The 17318-nt window shown below is 43.6% G+C and overlaps 1 protein-coding gene across 6 annotated transcripts in view; it reads left to right on the top strand.

Annotated features, from left to right (window-relative positions):
- Positions 1-16790, top strand: part of ESR1 (estrogen receptor 1) — a 421968-nt gene extending 405178 nt beyond the window's left edge. For all 6 annotated transcript variants that reach the window (XM_011996801.1, XM_011996804.1, XM_011996802.1 and 3 more), the window contains 2 exons: positions 8005-8188; positions 12251-16790. In XM_011996801.1, coding sequence (XP_011852191.1) covers positions 8005-8188; positions 12251-12485 — 419 coding nt within the window. In that variant the 3' untranslated portion in view covers positions 12486-16790. The remainder of the gene's footprint in view (positions 1-8004; positions 8189-12250) is intronic.
- The last annotated feature ends 528 nt before the right edge of the window (positions 16791-17318 follow it).

Here is a 17318-nt window from a genome sequence, read left to right as displayed (position 1 = left end):
TGGATTTTGAGAGCATTTAAATAAATATGTTTCTTATAAAAATTAAAAACTAGGACTTTATATTTAAAAGTGAGATATTAAATTCTTTTTAAAAAGTGCACATTTAAGATTTTTTTTCTCAAGTCAACTGAATCAGTTCATCAGTTTCACTGTGAATGTGTTGATACACCAAGTATTTACTTTCTAGAACATCTAGTAGATTTCAATAAAAAATTATACAAGTTGAAAAATGTCACTGAATCAGAGGCATATGGTTGGTTATGTAGTATCTGTGCCAAGTGGGTATATAGCAATACCAAATGAACAGGACTGCCATGTTCCCTTGCTGGGTTCCAGCAAAAACACTCATCTTCACTGTCATCTCCCTTTGAGACCTCTTAGAGAGGACTTCGATAAGTGTATGGTCTTATACACACTAGTCTAACAATACACATTTGCTCAAGGATTGGGTTATGAGCATGCTCTTCACCTTTCAGGTAAACATTACACATCAGTAGAAGGATGGAAGTTTCCTATCTATGAACAAATATTTCCCAAAGCAGTAATCTCTTTATTCAATTCACATAATGAGAAGTTAGTTCCTCTATGCCATAGAGCAATCTCTTTGAAGTCTTTAGTAATGTTGAGGGCTTTAAATCATAACAAACTAGACATTCAAGTGTCTTAGGCTTGTCCCTTAGTTCTTTGAACAAATTGGTTGCTATGAAGTATGTTAGTATTCAGAATGAATGGATGGCATGATGGGGGATGTCTAGCTGGTTCTAGAATTTAGACTGTGGTTTCCATAACGAAGTGTGGCAGTATTGGCATTAGGGAATAGAATGATTTCTAAGTAAACTTTGCAACCTAAAGCCTTAAGAATGTAGGAAATGGCAACAAAAAGAGGCATACAAAACATTCCTCTGGCTTTATTCCTCTTTTCATAAATGTATTCACTTTCCCATCAGTAAGTCATAAAATACTTCTCATCTTGCATCAGAGTAGGACACCTACTGTAACAAATAGGCTACAAAATGTATAATGGCTCAAACACCTAGAAGTTTATTTCTTGTTTACTTAACAATGCTGGGTCCATGAACAGGTTAGTATCATAACCCTCTCTGATGTGGTCACTCAGGGAGTCAGGCTGTTGAGGGCTCTGCCATCATGAATGGGTGGCTTCCAAGGTCATCCTAAGAGTTATCTCCATTATAACCAGTCCAGGCAGAAAGGAAGAACAGGCATGGAGGAGCAAGGATATCCATGGAGAAGTCATCCTCTTAAAGTCATCATAGCATCGTGATAGTGCTCTTTTCACAAAACAAAGATACAGTCCATGTTTTCAAGATTTTACATTTTAGTAGCCACAATACAAAGAAGCTAAGATAGTCTTGTGATTCATCATCCTGGCTGTTAATGGAGAGTTTTTTAAAAGCACAGATATCAGGGCTCCACCCTCAGCTTCCAATCATGAGGTTTTGATGGAACCTGACAGCTGCATCTTGTAAAACTCCACAGGAGATTCGGAGAGACAGCCAAGTTTGAGATTCACAAACCTTAAGAGAAAAATCTCCTTCAATTGCCAGTAACAAACTACCAGTCTAATAAAATATACATATTCCTTTGACTACTTTTAAATGAAACAACTAGGTAATAATTTACCTGTACATATAATTAAAAATTTAATGTATTTTATAACCATCATATAAAGGAGAAATAATATTAAACTATACTAAAATAAAATGATATATATTTCAATGCAGATGCCCAAGCTTGACTAAAGTAGGAAACATAATACAGTAATAAAATGCTTATATATACTTATAATGAATGTTTGGATATGAGAAGACGATCAGAGGCTTTTTATACGAGAAGTACAGGCATATGAAAAAGCAGAAAAAGAGATGGACACCAGATTGAGAAAACTAAAAACTAACCAACCTATTTGTGTATGATAAAAGGAGAAAAAAAAATAAATCGATTAGTAAAAATATGCTACTGTGTGGTCTAAATACTTGTCCCTTCCAAAACTCATGTTGAAATTTAATCCCCAATGTGGCAGTATTGAGAAGTAGGACCTTTACGAGATGATTGGTTCGTGAAGGTTCTGTGCTCATGAGTGGTTGAAACCATTCACCGAATAACGGGCTGGTGGATCAAGGAATATCCCAGAAGTGGGACTGGTAGCTTTCTAAGAGAAGGAAGAGAGACCTGCACTGGCACACTCAGCCCCCTTGCCATAGGAGCCACCTCGGGATCCTGCAGAGTCCCCACCAGAAAGAAGGCCCTCACCCAAGGTGTCCCCTTGGCCTAGGACTTCCCAACCTCCACAACTGTAAGAAATGAATTCCTTTTCTTTGTAAGTTACCCAGTTTCAGGTATTCTGTTATAAACAACAGAAAATGGGCTAAAACACATGCCAAGAAAATTCAAAGACTGTGGAAGTGAAAGAAGAATAAAATATGAAGAAATAATTTTGCAAATGAGTCTGGCTTTATTATAAGTGTATTGTCAAAGTGATTCCCTTTGTTATAAGATGAAAAAGAGCCAAAGTGGATAGAAACATTTATCCTATCTTAATATCCCACTACATTCAAGGCAAATATTCAGTCAGTCTCTAGAACTCAACAAGGCCTTGGAGATTATATCCTTTGGATAAGCAGTGGAGAAGACAAGATGGATTGGAAAAAGAAACAATAAAACATATAAGAGGCTATCAGGAAGCGTGTACAAAAACCCTGGAGATGATGTCAATGTAAAACAAAAAGATACAAACCTCAAAATGATTTTAATATGTACCCACAAAAATGGATTTCTTATCATGTTACAAATTTATTTTAAAACATATAGGAGGCAATAACAATATTTCATTGATGTGTACTATTTTATAATTGTTGGCTCTAATTTTATTTAGTAGAGTCTTACAGCTCCTGTCTACATATTTACATCCATTTGTATTGTTCTTGTAGTACCTGTTCAACTGTGCTGAAATCATTTCAATTAAATGCATGGTTGAAAAGCTGACATAATATATTCAATTGCCAAACTAAATAAAGTGAATAAATTATTTAATAATTTGGAGAAAATATATTCCATTTAAACTTCCTTCTCTATAACCAATTAATATACTAGAACTTTTGGGCACAGCCATGTGAAAGCTTTTCAAAACTTTTCACCACTTTTTTTTTTTTTTTTTTTTGAGATGGAGTCTCACTCTGTCACCCAGGCTGGAGTGCAGTGGTGCGATCTCGGCTCACTGCAACCTCTACCTCCCGGGTCCAAGCAATTCTCCTGCCTCAGCCTCCCCAGTATTTGGGATTACAGGCACCTGACACCATGCGTGACTAACTTTTGTATTTTTAGTAGAGACAGGATTTCACCATGTTGGCTGGGCTGGTCTTGAACCCCTCACCTCAAGTGATCCACCTGCCTCGGCCTCCCAAAGTGCTGGGGTTACAGGCATGAGCCACTGCATCCAGCCACTCTAGATTTTTATTTGTAGTAGATTTAGTTCAGTAGGGCATTTGAGAGGCATAGGAACTGGAACAAATCCTTCATTGTTAGGGACTGTCTTGCACATTGTAGGACATCCAGTACAGTCCCTTCCAAGAAGTGGCAACAGCAGCCTCAGGCTGTCCAAACACCCTGTTAGGGACAGTGCCACTCCCAGAACCATAAAAGAACCACAATCATAGGAGAAGCATACAACAAACATGTTTATCGGACGGTCAGCTTTGGTGGCACTTTTGAGCAAGCACGCTATTTGGTTGTAGAATGAGTCCCCAGTGGGGCACCCACCCAAAAGGCTGATGTGTGACTCATCCCTAGGACCTCTCTGTGAGTGCTAAAAGCTCCTCCTTCTCCAAGCTGAGTGGCAGCTTTCTGGTCCAGACTACTTAAACTGTGACTTGAGGAATTTTCTTCACTTTTTCCTTTGAGTCATTCTGTTTTTGATCAAGCTGCAATAGAACGAAGGACTCTCTCAGGGTCTGCTGTCACATCCTTCCTTCGGGAACAGAAAGAAAATCTGGCCTGGCTTGAAGAGTTTGTCCTCAAGCATCTGGTAAGCCATAGGCATCAGCGTCTCTTACTTCTCCGGGGACATTTAGATGTGCCCCCCATCTCCATGGAGGCCATGGCAAGGGGACCCCTGGTTGTACTAGAGCTTCCTTCTGGGCACAGCCACACCGCACGGGTACTGCAGTGTACGACACACCTCCTCCAGCTTTCGGAAGACTCCGTTATCTAGAAAAGTGCTGAGAAATGGAGAACGGGATTCCTCTGGGGTGGAGATGGAAAGAGGAAAAGGAAGAGAGAATGTCCTAGCAAAATGAGAGAAGGTGAGGGACAGCAGAATCGAGAGTGAGGGAGAGAGCAAGAGACTAAATTGCGATGTCTTGTACATAGGGGTATCCTCGTGGCTTTGCTCCCCTTTCGTTTGTACCACTCAGTTTCCCCAGACTCTTCCTAGATATCTCCTTATTGGCCATAAGATTCAGGATGCCTAGAAGCTCAGATTTGCTGGCAGCATCTCAAGACTGGATAATGACATATAGATTTTGTTTGTTTGTTTCCATCATTGGGATTTGGAGCAATCTCCAGAGTTGCAAAAGCCTACCTTGTTGCAAGAATATTTCTGCGGGTCCACACTGTCTGCTCACTTGCTTTGTGCTGCTGGGCACAGTGGTGTGGCCATCCAGGGTGGGAGGGACCACCTGGGATATGGAAACTACCAGCAGCCCTGTTTTGCTCTTGCTTATTGGCGGTGGTTGCCAAAGCGCATGAAGCATTCTGGGAATCTGAATTTCTGTTGTTTCTCCCAAATGGCCCCTGAAGGGCAACAGGCAGCAAACATGGACGACATTTTGCCAGAAAAGTCCAGAAAGAAGATGGCTTCTGTTGTCAACTATTGGCATTTCAACAGGACCCTATTTTTATTTCTCAATATATTTGCACAGCTAGGAAGCATCTGCTGACAAGGATGAGATGATAAGCTGTATTGATGCCAAAACAGGACTAGAAAAACAGGCTTGTTCTGCAAATGGCCTGCATCCTGAGAGTCCGTGTTAAGAACATTCTCTCTCTGCAGGCAATATCTGCTCTTAAAACATTAACACTTGAAAGGAAGTAAGGCTTGGAATCCTTAGCATAGTGACGCACATACTAGGTTCTCAATAAGTGCGTGCTGGATGAAGGAAGCCACACGCACCTTAAGGAGGATGGAACACTGGCAGCCCAAGAAAAAAGTCACTCCCCAGAGGCTGAGTGCCGTGTCTTTGACCTCCATTGACAAGGTCATGGTGAAATGCTGGCTCTCGGGGTTGCTGAGGTCCCAGCACAGTGTGCTTTCTCGCCGTGGAAACAATAACAAGAGAAGTGATGCACACGTGTCACCTTTCCAGGCAGGGACATCCAAGCTGTTTGAGTCTCCATTCTGTGGTTTCCTGAAACAAGAAAGGGATTATTGGAGAATGAGACCGGCATCCTGGGTGGGAACAAAAAAGGAAATTGGTAGAAAGTACATCATCCAAGTTGGTCTAACTCAGTTCTGTGGCTTGGGTGGGTTCCTAGGATATCCAGCTGGAGGCAGGGGCTCTAGGGGATGTGAGGCTGCACTGTGTATGATGTCACAGAGGACTGTGAGAGGCGGAGACAAGGGGAGGTAAATTGAGGCCCTCCTAGCCCTAATCCCCCAGCTCACACCCTCTGTTATCTGCCGCCTCCAGGCCAACACCACGGCCATGGGACATTTGCCTATTTTTCTGATAGACACATTCTTTCTCTACCAGCAGCCCACGTGGAACATAAGTGAAGTAATTCAGCAATTTCCTTCTTAACCTGCTGTCTCTCTGCTGCTTACTGCTTCTGTGCTGTTTGCTTTAGATCAAAGTGCCCCAGGGTACCAAAAGCTACATTATCCTATTCAACTGTGTGGAAACCAAGATCCCGACCATTCTGGTTTTGTTGTTATTGTTATGCTAGTTTTAAACCTTAGCCATTTTCCATTCTGGGCAATTACAACTCTGTTTACTATGAATTCCTCTGTGTAGATGTTTCTCCCATTTCCAACCTACAAACTGCTACGTGAGCAGTAACTTGTCACCATGTTTTCCGCATAAAGTCAGGGATGGATAAACTTGGGAGCCTTTAGCTCTTGAAGGTGCTGATGAGGAAGGGGAGAGGAGAGGAGAAGGAATATGTTTGTGAGATGGTCAGTGGGCTGAATAGTGGGATGACCGATAAGTGTTGCTATAAATACACATAATCTGGGGAAAAAAAACAAAACACTGTCACCTGCTCCCTGCAAAGCGGTGTGATTAGGCAGGATGGAGCTTATTTCTGCAGTATTAGAAAATGCATCCTTGTAGTCCCCAAAAAGCCTGTTCCATCCTGCCACTCATTTTCTTCCTGTCCTTGGGTTGAGGTCTCAACTTCTTGTAACAGAATTTTTTCAGTTACAAGCGACAAAAATCCAACTCTGACTATCTTAAGCTAAAAGGGGATTCACTGATACACTGTTAGGAAGGATATATGAAAGCTCAAAGGTCAAGTGAAAAAAATGTAAGAACTAAGAACTTGGCCAGGTGCAGTGGCTCACGCCTGCAATCCCAGCACTTCGGGAGGCCAAGGTGGGTGGATCACGAGGTCAGGAGTTCAAGACCAGCCTGCCAAAGATGGTGAAGCCCTGTCTCTACTAAAAATACAAAAATTAGCTGGGTGTGGTGGCGGGCACCTGTAATTCCAGCTACTTGGGAGGCTGAGGTAGAGAACTGTTTAAACCCTGGAGGCAGAGGTTGCAGTGAGCAGTGAGCCGAGATCGTGCCACTGCACTCCAGCCTGGGTGACAAAGTGAGACTCTGTCTCAAAAAAAAAAAAAAAAAAAAAAAAAAAAAAACTAAGACCTTGTGACTACTACCTGGATCTCTCTCTCTCTCTCTCTTTCTCTCTCTCTTTCACCCCCACACTATCACCTCTGCTTGTTGTCAGTAGTTTCCTTTCTGCAGACAGGAGTTCCATGTGCTGGGAAGAGGGCCATTCAGAGCCCTGTATTCTCATCCTCCCAGTTTAGCAATGCTAGAGGAAAGAACTTTTGTCTCACAACCTCACATACAATCTCAGAAATAGGCTCTTATTTTCTGGCTCGAGGCTAATGCTGTCCAGAAACACCAGGTGCCGTGATGGTCTCACTTTCTGTCCTGGATCTGTCTGTGGGGCCCAGAGAGCAGGATCTATTTCAGAAAATAGGTAAGAGAGGAAAAACTTACGTGGCCATAAAAAACCAGTGGTTTTCAAGGTGGCCTATACCCATCCACATCCTAAACTTTTGTGCTGAGGCTTAGTGCTTAGACTTCAAACTTGATCTAAAGTGCAAACTTCATTAAAAGTGCTTAGGCTTCAGACTTGATCTAAAACAGAAATCCTACTTGGAAACATCACCTTCCAATCACTTAGCCAGTCGCTCATCACTCTCTGTCTCTGAATCTCACCACGAGTTTCACACATCTCCCGAGAGAGCGTCTCCTTTATCATTACCACCTGTGGAGTCAGCAGATTGGGTTTCATCTAAGCTCTGCCTGCCTATATCCGAGTTCCCTAGCAGGTTAGTGACTTTAGTGACTTTCTCTGCCCTTTAGTTTCTTGATGTGAAAAGGAACAACAGTGGCTGCTCACAGGGTTGTCAATTACACGGTCAATTACATTACATGGACAATTCATGTTGGTGTCAGACCTGTCTGAGAAAAGATGGCCCATGTTACCATGACAGGCCCCAAGGCCAACAGCCCCTTTCTGGGTCATGGCTCACATAAAGGGGCCCCCCTTGGTTTGCTGGTGCTCTGAAACTTGCATATGCCTTAGGAATTTTACATTGTAACTTGGTTTCAAACGGGTCTGGAGCATCCCCAATGCTAGACTACTGTGCTGGGGAAGGCCACTGGCTCGTTATTACATCCCAAGAACACTCTGGGTCTCCTAGACCTCATCCTCTTTGAGCTTCTCTCTCTCACTCTCTCTCTGCACATTCAGGAGTGTACACATTTCTGTCCAGCACCCTGAAGTCTCTGGAAGAGAAGGACCATATCCACCGAGTCCTGGACAAGATCACAGACACTTTGATCCACCTGATGGCCAAGGCAGGCCTGACCCTGCAGCAGCAGCACCGGCGGCTGGCCCAGCTCCTCCTCATCCTCTCCCACATCAGGCACATGAGGTGAGGCATCTGTGGGCTTCCTACAGGAGAGACATAAAGAAAACACGCCCCCAAACCTATGTGACAGCTGGCCAGGAAGGACTGGTGCCTGCATATGGAGAGCGCACTTGTGAGAGTTCCTGGCACAGAATAAGCATAAATGCTATGGGAGGACAGGAGAGATATGTTTTAAATCTGCATGGGTCACAGGGCAAGTGTCAGAGAAGGCATAGAGGAAGTGATACTTATGCTTGGTTTAAAGCATGTGCTTTGGGGCAGGGGTTTAGAGATTGGGTGCAGTGTGCAAATAGGAGGACGGGGCCAATCAAGAGAAGCCTGTGAGTGTACACATCCCCTGAAGACACTGGGCACATCTGTTATGGTCCCTGTGCACACCTGGATATCCTAAATGAGAGACCCTGGGGCCAGATGCCTCACAGAGAGTCAATGTTGATTCCTTCATACCTGTTGAACCCCTTCTTGTCACCCCTACTGCCATTACCCTAGTCTAAGCCACCATCATTTTCTGTTGGACTTCTGGGCCAGTCACTGAACATGTATGCCTGCCTGTAATCTAGATCCTTTCTAGATCATTCTCCATGATGTGTCCAGAGTGATCATTCTAGAAGCAAATCTGATGTCATCCTCCTGCTTAAAACCCTTCAGTGGCTTCTCATTGCTTTTAGATAAAAGTATAAACCCTTTCACTTTGTTTTTATTACTCCTTATGATTCAGCCCTTACTTAGCTTACGAGGACTTCCTCCTGTCTGAGCTCTAGCCATAATAGCTGACTGTTGGATGAGTCATCTGGGGGAGGTTCTTCTTCAGGCTGCAGATTGGCGGGCAGCCCTCCTGACCTCAGCTGGGCTTACTCACACATCTGGGAGGCAGCTGCCTGAGGCCAGGGTGACTCTGCTCTGTGTCTCATGTCTCCTATCCTCCTTGTACCCACATGTTAGCTGGGACATGTTCTCATAGCAACTGCAGAGGCATGAGAAAGCGATCCTGTTTGGGCAAGTGCATTTTACTATTTTCTTTCACTCATGTCCACTGACATTTCATTGGCCAAGCAAGCATGTGAGGAGTCCAGAGTCAAAGATGGACATGTTGCCAGGGGCATGAATATTTCTGAGCAATAATCTAACCTGTCATAGCTCAGATCTCACTCCTTGAAGGAAGCATCTCCTAACCCTTAAGACCTAGTTGGAACTTATACTCTGTTCTTCCCTATGGTTACTGCCCATTTTACTATTTTTCTGCCCATTTAGATTGACAACTCTGTGAGCCATGGCTTGCTTACCCAATATCACCTAGCACGGTGCAGAGCACATAGTAAGTACTCAACAAATGTTTTCTGTAAGAGCTAAGGAAGGATATCAGCAGAGAAAATAGTCTTTCTATGCCAAAAGGTGAAAGTGGCCTCATTTCCATTCCATCGTCCTGCAATTTGGCCAAAAGCTTAGTGGATGCCATTCTCATGAGCAGACCTTATCTGCAGGGAAGAGATGGGGAGACTGCCGGGTTATGTATTGCAGACTCCAGCAGGACCACAGCGATGATTCAAAGTGATGACACTAGGACAGGTACTCATGGGTGATGAAGCCTACATGACCTTGAGCTTACACCAGGCCCCTAGGAATGAAAGAGATTCCTTCTCTTAGTGGCTATGAGGGAAGGCCTATGATGTCTTAAGAAGGTTGGATTCTATCATTTTTAAGGGACCTTCAAATCCTGAGACCATGATTCAAATGGCAAGAAGTTTGCTTCATTAAAGTCCCAGGCACCACCCTTTCCAGAGACAACCTTAAAAAATTATTAGCTCCTGGGAAAATAGATGTATCTGATTTTCTTTGCATCCCTCACAGTGCCGTATATGAAGACTTACATATGGTAAAGGCCCACAACGTTATTACTGAGTGAGTGAACGAAGAAATGAGGGAATGAATGAATGAACAAATGACTCATGGCAGGCTTTTCCCTGCCCTGTGAATTCGGCTTCTACTTGGTAATTGCAGTAGGTAAGGTGATTGCAGTCTCTGTTCTCAGGGTTCCCTAAGGATCCCTGTGTAACAGACGGAGGAATCACATCTGTCAGGTAGAGAAGGTGACTGCATTCAGAGTATACATTTCCAGTCTTCCCTGTCTTTTTCTTTTGATGAGTATTAGAGAGAGGGAAGCCGTGAGTGGATTAGATGCCAAAATCCCCGGCTGAGAGAATAACCTTACCCTGGAGGAAAACATCTTAGCTTTGACTCTGAGCTGGGAATGTCAGTGATGTTGTAGATTCAGTGCATTGCAGTTGGGTGTTTCTATTTGTTGAAAGGAATTGCTGAATTTTCAAATCCATTAACTGCTTGTCAGCATTAGCAAGCCTAATTAGTTAATACTAAGTAAATTTGCACTAAATATACAACCCTGGCTGATTTTACTGGCCACGCCTGGCAGAGGGCAGCAGCAAGGTGAAAGTGCTGTAGTTTCTGTTAGAATCGTGTGAAAAGCTGGAGAGAGGTTGCTTGTCTCTCTCTCTCTCCTGTCTCTCTCTCTCTCTCTCACACACACACACACGATTGTAATAATAATAATATTTTGGTTCCTCACTACAGCCAATCTAAATCACAGAAGTCTATGTTGTTAAGTAAGCTTGGCCCCAGCCATATGTTGCTACTCAGAGAATTCAATATCAGATTTCATCTGACTGTAAATGTGAATCATCAGGTTGCACGAGGAACACAGTGGCAGATCCAGGGGGCATTTAACTTTTATAGCATTTTAAATGGGGGGGGGGAAAGTAACACTTAAACAAGTAATTTAGACCATGCTGTAGGCCCTGAATAGCTTTGATGTTGTGTTTTCATGGCAGGTCTCCAACTTGAGCTGAATTTTCCCCTACTGAAAATGCAAATTTTTCTAAGACATTCTCTTGGCCCTGCTACTCATGATACATATTTCTTTTAAAAGAAATTTCAAACTAGATAATAGTTGTTCTCCTCCCCACCCCCGCCACCAGTAGTGTGGTGGGGCAGCAGAGTTGTGGCTGGTGGAGAGCAGAGGAGGAGAGTAGGGAAAGGAGAATGCCATGTGCCTACATTTCCCTCTGCCCATTTCCCCCCTTGTTTTCCTGAACATGAACTGAGCTCTGGGCACTGTTTTAGGCCTAGCAGGGGACAGGATAAAGCCTGCTTCTCTAGGAATTCGCCCTGAGTGTGTGCATGTGTGTGTTTGGAGGCGGAGAGAATAAACACAAATAAATAAAAAGGAGAATTTCAGGTAGTGATAAGTATGCTAAGAGAAACAGACCAGTGTGAAAGAGGAAGGCTGAGACTGCAGAGGCTTGAGGCCGCTGCCACTGGGTAGCAGTAGACCTTTCCGAGCAGGCGGCATTTGAAGACTGGAGGAAGGTGCATCCCAGGAAGTAGGAACAGCAAGTGTGGGTCCCCTAAGTCTTGGGGGGAGCTTAGTTCCTTTAAGGGCAGCACAAAAATCAGTGTGGCTACGGAGAGTGGGTTAGGGGAGACAGGCGGGAAGAGCTTGGAGATGTGGATGGAAGCTGGACCAGGTGGGCCTTGTAGAGCATGGAAAGACATTTAGATTGTATTCTGAGTTAAATGGGAAGTGACGTGAGAGATTTAACAGTGGAGCGTCTTGAACTGCTTTACGCATTTAAAATACCGGCTCCTTCATGGCTGAATATCTCCTGTTCTCTTTTTAGATGCACTGGCGATCCTATTTGAATGCATTTAGATCCTATTGGAAGGGAATAGGATCTCATTTGAGGCCGCGGAGGGCCGTGGAAGTCACCTGCATAGCAAATACCCTGAAAGTGGCTGCAGGGAGAGTGTGAGGGTGGGACCACCCACGTAGGAGGTGGAAAATGAAAACCTCACAGCCATGAGTTCCAGACTGGGGCCTCTGAAAGCCCTCAGCTTTCCCAGCTCCCATCCTAAAGTGGGTCTTTAAACAGCAAGAAAGATTGGCTGCCCTGTGTCTTTGGAGTTCCTCTTCCTTCCCCTTCTAGGGATTTCAGCACTCCTGGGGCTCGGGCTGGCTCTAAAGTGGTCCTCTCTGTGTCTTCCCACCCACAGTAACAAAGGCATGGAGCATCTGTACAGCATGAAGTGCAAGAATGTGGTACCCCTCTACGACTTGCTGCTGGAGATGCTGGACGCCCACCGCCTACATGCGCCCACTAGCCGTGGAGGGGCGCCCATGGAGGAGACGGACCAAAGCCACTTGGCCACCGCGGGCTCTACTTCATCGCATTCCTTGCAAAAGTATTACATCACGGGGGACGCAGAGGGTTTCCCCGCCACAGTCTGAGAGCTCCCCGGCTCCCCCACGGTTCAGATCATCCCTGCTGCATTTTACCCTCATCATGCACCACTTTAGCCAAATTCTGTCTCCTGCATACACTCCGGCATGCATCCACCACCAATGGCTTTCTAGATGAGTGGCCATTCATTTGCTTGCTCAGTTCTTAGTGGCACATCTTCTGTCTTCTGTTGGGAACAGCCAAAGGGATTCCAGGGCGAAATCTTTGTAACAGCTCTCGTTCCCCCTGGGCTATGTTACTAAGCGTGAGGATTCCTGTAGCTCTTCACAGCTGAACTCAGTCTACGGGTTGGGGCTCAGACGACTCTGTGCATTTAAGCTCCTTGTAGAGACCCAGGCCTGGAGAGTAGACATTTCACCTCTGATAAGCACTTTTTAAATGGCTTTAAGAATAAGCCACAGCAAAGAATTTAAAGTGGCTCCTTTAATTGGGGACTTGGAGAAAGCTAGGTCAAGGGTTTATTATAGCACCCTCTTGTATTCCTATGGCAATGCATCCTTTTATGAAAGTGGTATACCTTAAAGCTTTTATATGACTGTAGCAGAATATCTGGTGACTGTCAATTCATTTCCCCTATAGGAATACAAAGGGCACACAAGGAAGGCGGATCCTCTAGTTGGCAAGACTATTTTAACTTGATACACTGCAGCTTCAGATGTGCTGAGAGCTCTGCCTCTGGCTTTCCGGTCATGGGTTCCAGTTCATTCGTGCCTCCCATGGACCTATGGAAAGCAGCAAGTTGATCTTAGTTAAGTCTCCCTATATGAGGGATAAGTTCTTGATTTTTGTTTTTATTTTTGTGTTACAAAAGAAAGCCCTCTCTCCCTGAACTTGCAGTTAGGTCAGCTTCAGGACCTGTTTCGGTGGGTGCTGTACTTGGATCTTCCCGGCGTGTGTGTGCCTTACACAGGGGTGAACTGTTCACTGTGGTGATGCATGATGAGGGTGAAGGGTCGTTGAAAGGAGCAGGGGCCCTAGTGATGCATTTAGCCCTGGGGCACGGAGCTGAACAGCGCTTGTGCAGGATTGTTGTGGCTACTAGAGAACAAGAGGGAAAGTAGGGCAGAAACTGGATACAGTTCTGAGGCACAGCCAGACTTGCTCAGGGTGGCCCTGCCACAGGCTGCAGCTACCTAGGAACATTCCTTGCAGACCCCGCATTGCCCTTTGGGGGTGCCCTGGGATCCCTGGGGTAGTCCAGCTCTTCTTCATTTCCCAGCGTGGCCCTGGCTGGAAGAAGCAGCTGTCACAGCTGCCGTAGACAGCTGTGTTCCTACAACTGGCCCAGCACCCTGGGGCACGGGAGGAGGGTGGGGACCGTTGCTGTCACTGCTCAGGCTGACTGGGGCCTGGTCAGATTACATATGCCCTTGGTTGTTTAGAGCTAATCCAAAATCAGGGTTTGGTTTGAGGAAGAAAATCCTCCCCCTTCCTCCCCCACTCCCACCGCCTCCACTCCTGCCAGCTCATTTCCTTCAATTTCCTTTGACTTATAGGCTAAAAAAGAAAGGCTCATTCCAGCCACAGGGCAGCCTTCCCTGGGCCTTTGCTTCTCTAGCACAAGTATGGGTTACTTCCTTTTTCTTAACAAAAAAGAATGTTTGATTTCCTCTGGGTGACCTTATTGTCTATAATTGAAACCCTACTGAGAGGTGATGTCTGTGTTAGCCAATGACCCAGGTGAGCTGCTTAGGCTTCCCTTGGTATGTCTTGTTTGGAAAAGTGGATTTCATTAATTTCTGATTGTCCAGTTAGGTGATCACCAAAGGACTGAGAATCTGGGAGGGAATAAAAAAAAAAAAAAAGTTTTTATGTGCACTTAAATTTGGGGACAATTTTATGTATCTGTGTTAAGGATATGTTGAAGAACATAATTCTTTTGTTGCTGTTTGTTTAAGAAGCACCTTAGTTTGTTTAAGAAGCACCTTATATAGTATAATATATATTTTTTTGAAATTACATTGCTTGTTTATCAGACAATTGAATGTAGTACTTCTGTTCTGGATTTAATTTGACTGGGTTAACATGCAAAAACCAAGGAAAAACATTTAGTTTTTTTTTTTTTTTTTGTATACTTTTCAAGCTACCTTGTCATGTATACAGTCATTTATGCCTAAAGCCTGGTGATTATTCATTTAAATGAAGATCACATTTCATATCAACTTTTGTATCCACAGTAGACAAAATAGCACTAATCCAGATGCCTATTGTTGGATATTGAATGACAGACAATCTTATGTAGCAAAGATTATGCCTGAAAAGGAAAATTATTCAGGGCAGCTAATTTTGCTTTTACCAAAATATCAGTAGTAATATTTTTGGACAGTAGTTAATGGGTCAGTGGGTTCTTTTTAATGTTTATACTTAGATTTTCTTTTAAAAAAATTAAAATAAAACAAAAAAAAATTTCTAGGACTAGATGATGTAATACCAGCTAAAGCCAAACAATTATACAGCGGAAGGTTTTACATTATTCATCCAATGTGTTTGTATTCATGTTAAGATACTACTACATTTGAAATGGGCAGAGAACATCAGTGATTGAAATGTTTGCCCAAGGGTCTCCAGCAACTTTGGAAATCTCTTTGTATTCTTACTTGAAGTGCCACTAATGGACAGCAGATATTTTCTGGCTGATGTTGGTATTGGGTGTAGGGACATGACAAAAAAAACCTCTTACCTCTGCTTTCTCCCACTCTGAGGCAAGTTAAAATTTGAAAGATGTGATTTATCTGGGGGCTCAGGTATGGTGGGGAAGTAGATTCAGGAATTCGGGGAATGGCAAATATATGAAGAAAAGTATTGAAAGTATTTGGAGGAAAATTGTTAATTCTGGCACCTGGAGTGTGCACCAGGGTTCCGTAGTCCACTTCTGCCCTGGAGACCACACATCAACTGGCTCCATTTACAGTCATTTCTAAAATGGCAGCTTCAGTTCTAGAGAAGAAAGAACAACATCAGCAGTAAAGTCCATGGAATAGCTAGTGGTCTGTGTTTCTTTTCCCCATTGCCTAGCTTGCCGTAATGATTCTGTAATGCCATCATGCAGCAATTATGAGAGACTAGGTCATCCAAAGAGAAGACCCTATCAACGTAGGTTGTAAAATCTAACCCCTAAGGAAGTGCAGTCTTTGATTTGATTTCCCTAGTAACCTTGCAGATATGTTTAACCACGCCATATCCCATGCTTTTTGGGGGCTGAACAAATAAGGGACTTACTGATAATTTACTTTTGATCACATTAAGGTGTTCTCACCTTGAAACCTGATACATTGAAATGGCCATTGATTTGGGCCATTGGCTTAGAGTACTCCTTCCCCTGCATGACACTGATTACAAATCCTTTCCTATTCATACTTTCCAATTATGAGATGGACCGTGGGTACTGAGAATGATCACTAACACCATAGTAATGTCTAATATTCACAGGCAGATCTGCTTCGGGAAGCTAGTTATGCGAAAGGCAAATAGAGTCATACAGTAGCTCAAAAGGCAACCATAATTCTGTTTGGTGCAGGTCTTGGGAGCGTGATCTAGATGACTCTGCACCATTCCCAGGTTAATCCCCTGAAAAGTCACTCTCAACTGGAGCAAATGAACTGTGGTCCCAAATATCCATCTTTTCAGTAGCGTTATTATGCTCTGTTTCCAACTGCATTTCCTTTCCAATTGAATTAAAGTGTGGCCTCGTTTTCAGTCATTTCAAATTGTTTTCTAAGTAATTGCTGCCTCTATTATGGCACTTCAATTTTGCACTGTCTTTTGAGATTCAAGAAAAATTTCTATTCTTTTTTTGCATCCAATTGTGCCTGAACTTTTAAAATATGTAAATGCTGCCATGTTCCAAACCCATCGTCAGTGTGTGTGTTTAGAGCTGTGCACCCTAGAAACAACATATTGTCCCATGAGCAGGTGCCTGAGACACAGACCCCTTTGCATTCACAGAGAGGTCATTGGTTATAGAGACTTGAATTAATAAGTGACATTATGCCAGTTTCTGTTCTCTCACAGGTGATAAACAATGCTTTTCGTGCACTTCATACTCTTCAGTGTAGAGCTCTTGTTTTATGGGAAAAGGCTCAAATGCCAAATTGTGTTTGATGGATTAATATGCCCTTTTGCTGATGCATACTATTACTGACGTGACTCGGTTTTGTCGCAGCTTTGCTTTGTTTAATGAAACACACTTGTAAACCTCTTTTGCACTTTGAAAAAGAATCCAGCGGGATGCTCGAGCACCTGTAAACAATTTTCTCAACCTATTTGATGTTCAAATAAAGAATTAAACTAAAGACAACAAGTTTGTTTTTTGTAAGCTCCTCTTCTTGCTAGCAGTTTGCCACTGATCATCTAAAATCAAGGTGGTTAAACAATCTGTAACACACAGCGAGTCTGAATGCTAAGGCCTCTCCTCACCTCACTCCCACTGCCCAACACCCTCAGGTGTATCAGGAAGTGTGTGGACACTGTGGTCAGGCAGACCTGGCCTCAATTCTTGGCTTCACCTTTACAAATTTTATGATCATTGGCAATTGATTTTTCAGAGTTTCGACTTCCTTATCAACAATATGATGATAAATAATGACGCCTGGCCAGGCGCGGTGGCTCAAGCCTGTAATCTCAGCACTTTGGGAGGCCGAGATGGGCGGATCACGAGGTCAGGAGATCGAGACCATCCTGACTAACATGGTGAAACCCCGTCTCTACTAAAAAAATACAAAAAACTATTGTGAATAGTGCCACAATAAACATACGTGTGCATGTGTCTTTATAGCAGCATGATTTATAATCCTTTGGGTATATACCCAGTAATGGGATGG

The sequence above is a fragment of the Mandrillus leucophaeus genome, unplaced genomic scaffold (assembly GCF_000951045.1).
Source record: "Mandrillus leucophaeus isolate KB7577 unplaced genomic scaffold, Mleu.le_1.0 Scaffold524, whole genome shotgun sequence".
In the NCBI taxonomy this organism is placed as follows: domain Eukaryota; kingdom Metazoa; phylum Chordata; class Mammalia; order Primates; family Cercopithecidae; genus Mandrillus; species Mandrillus leucophaeus.
This window is presented reverse-complemented; position numbering and strand designations above follow the sequence as displayed.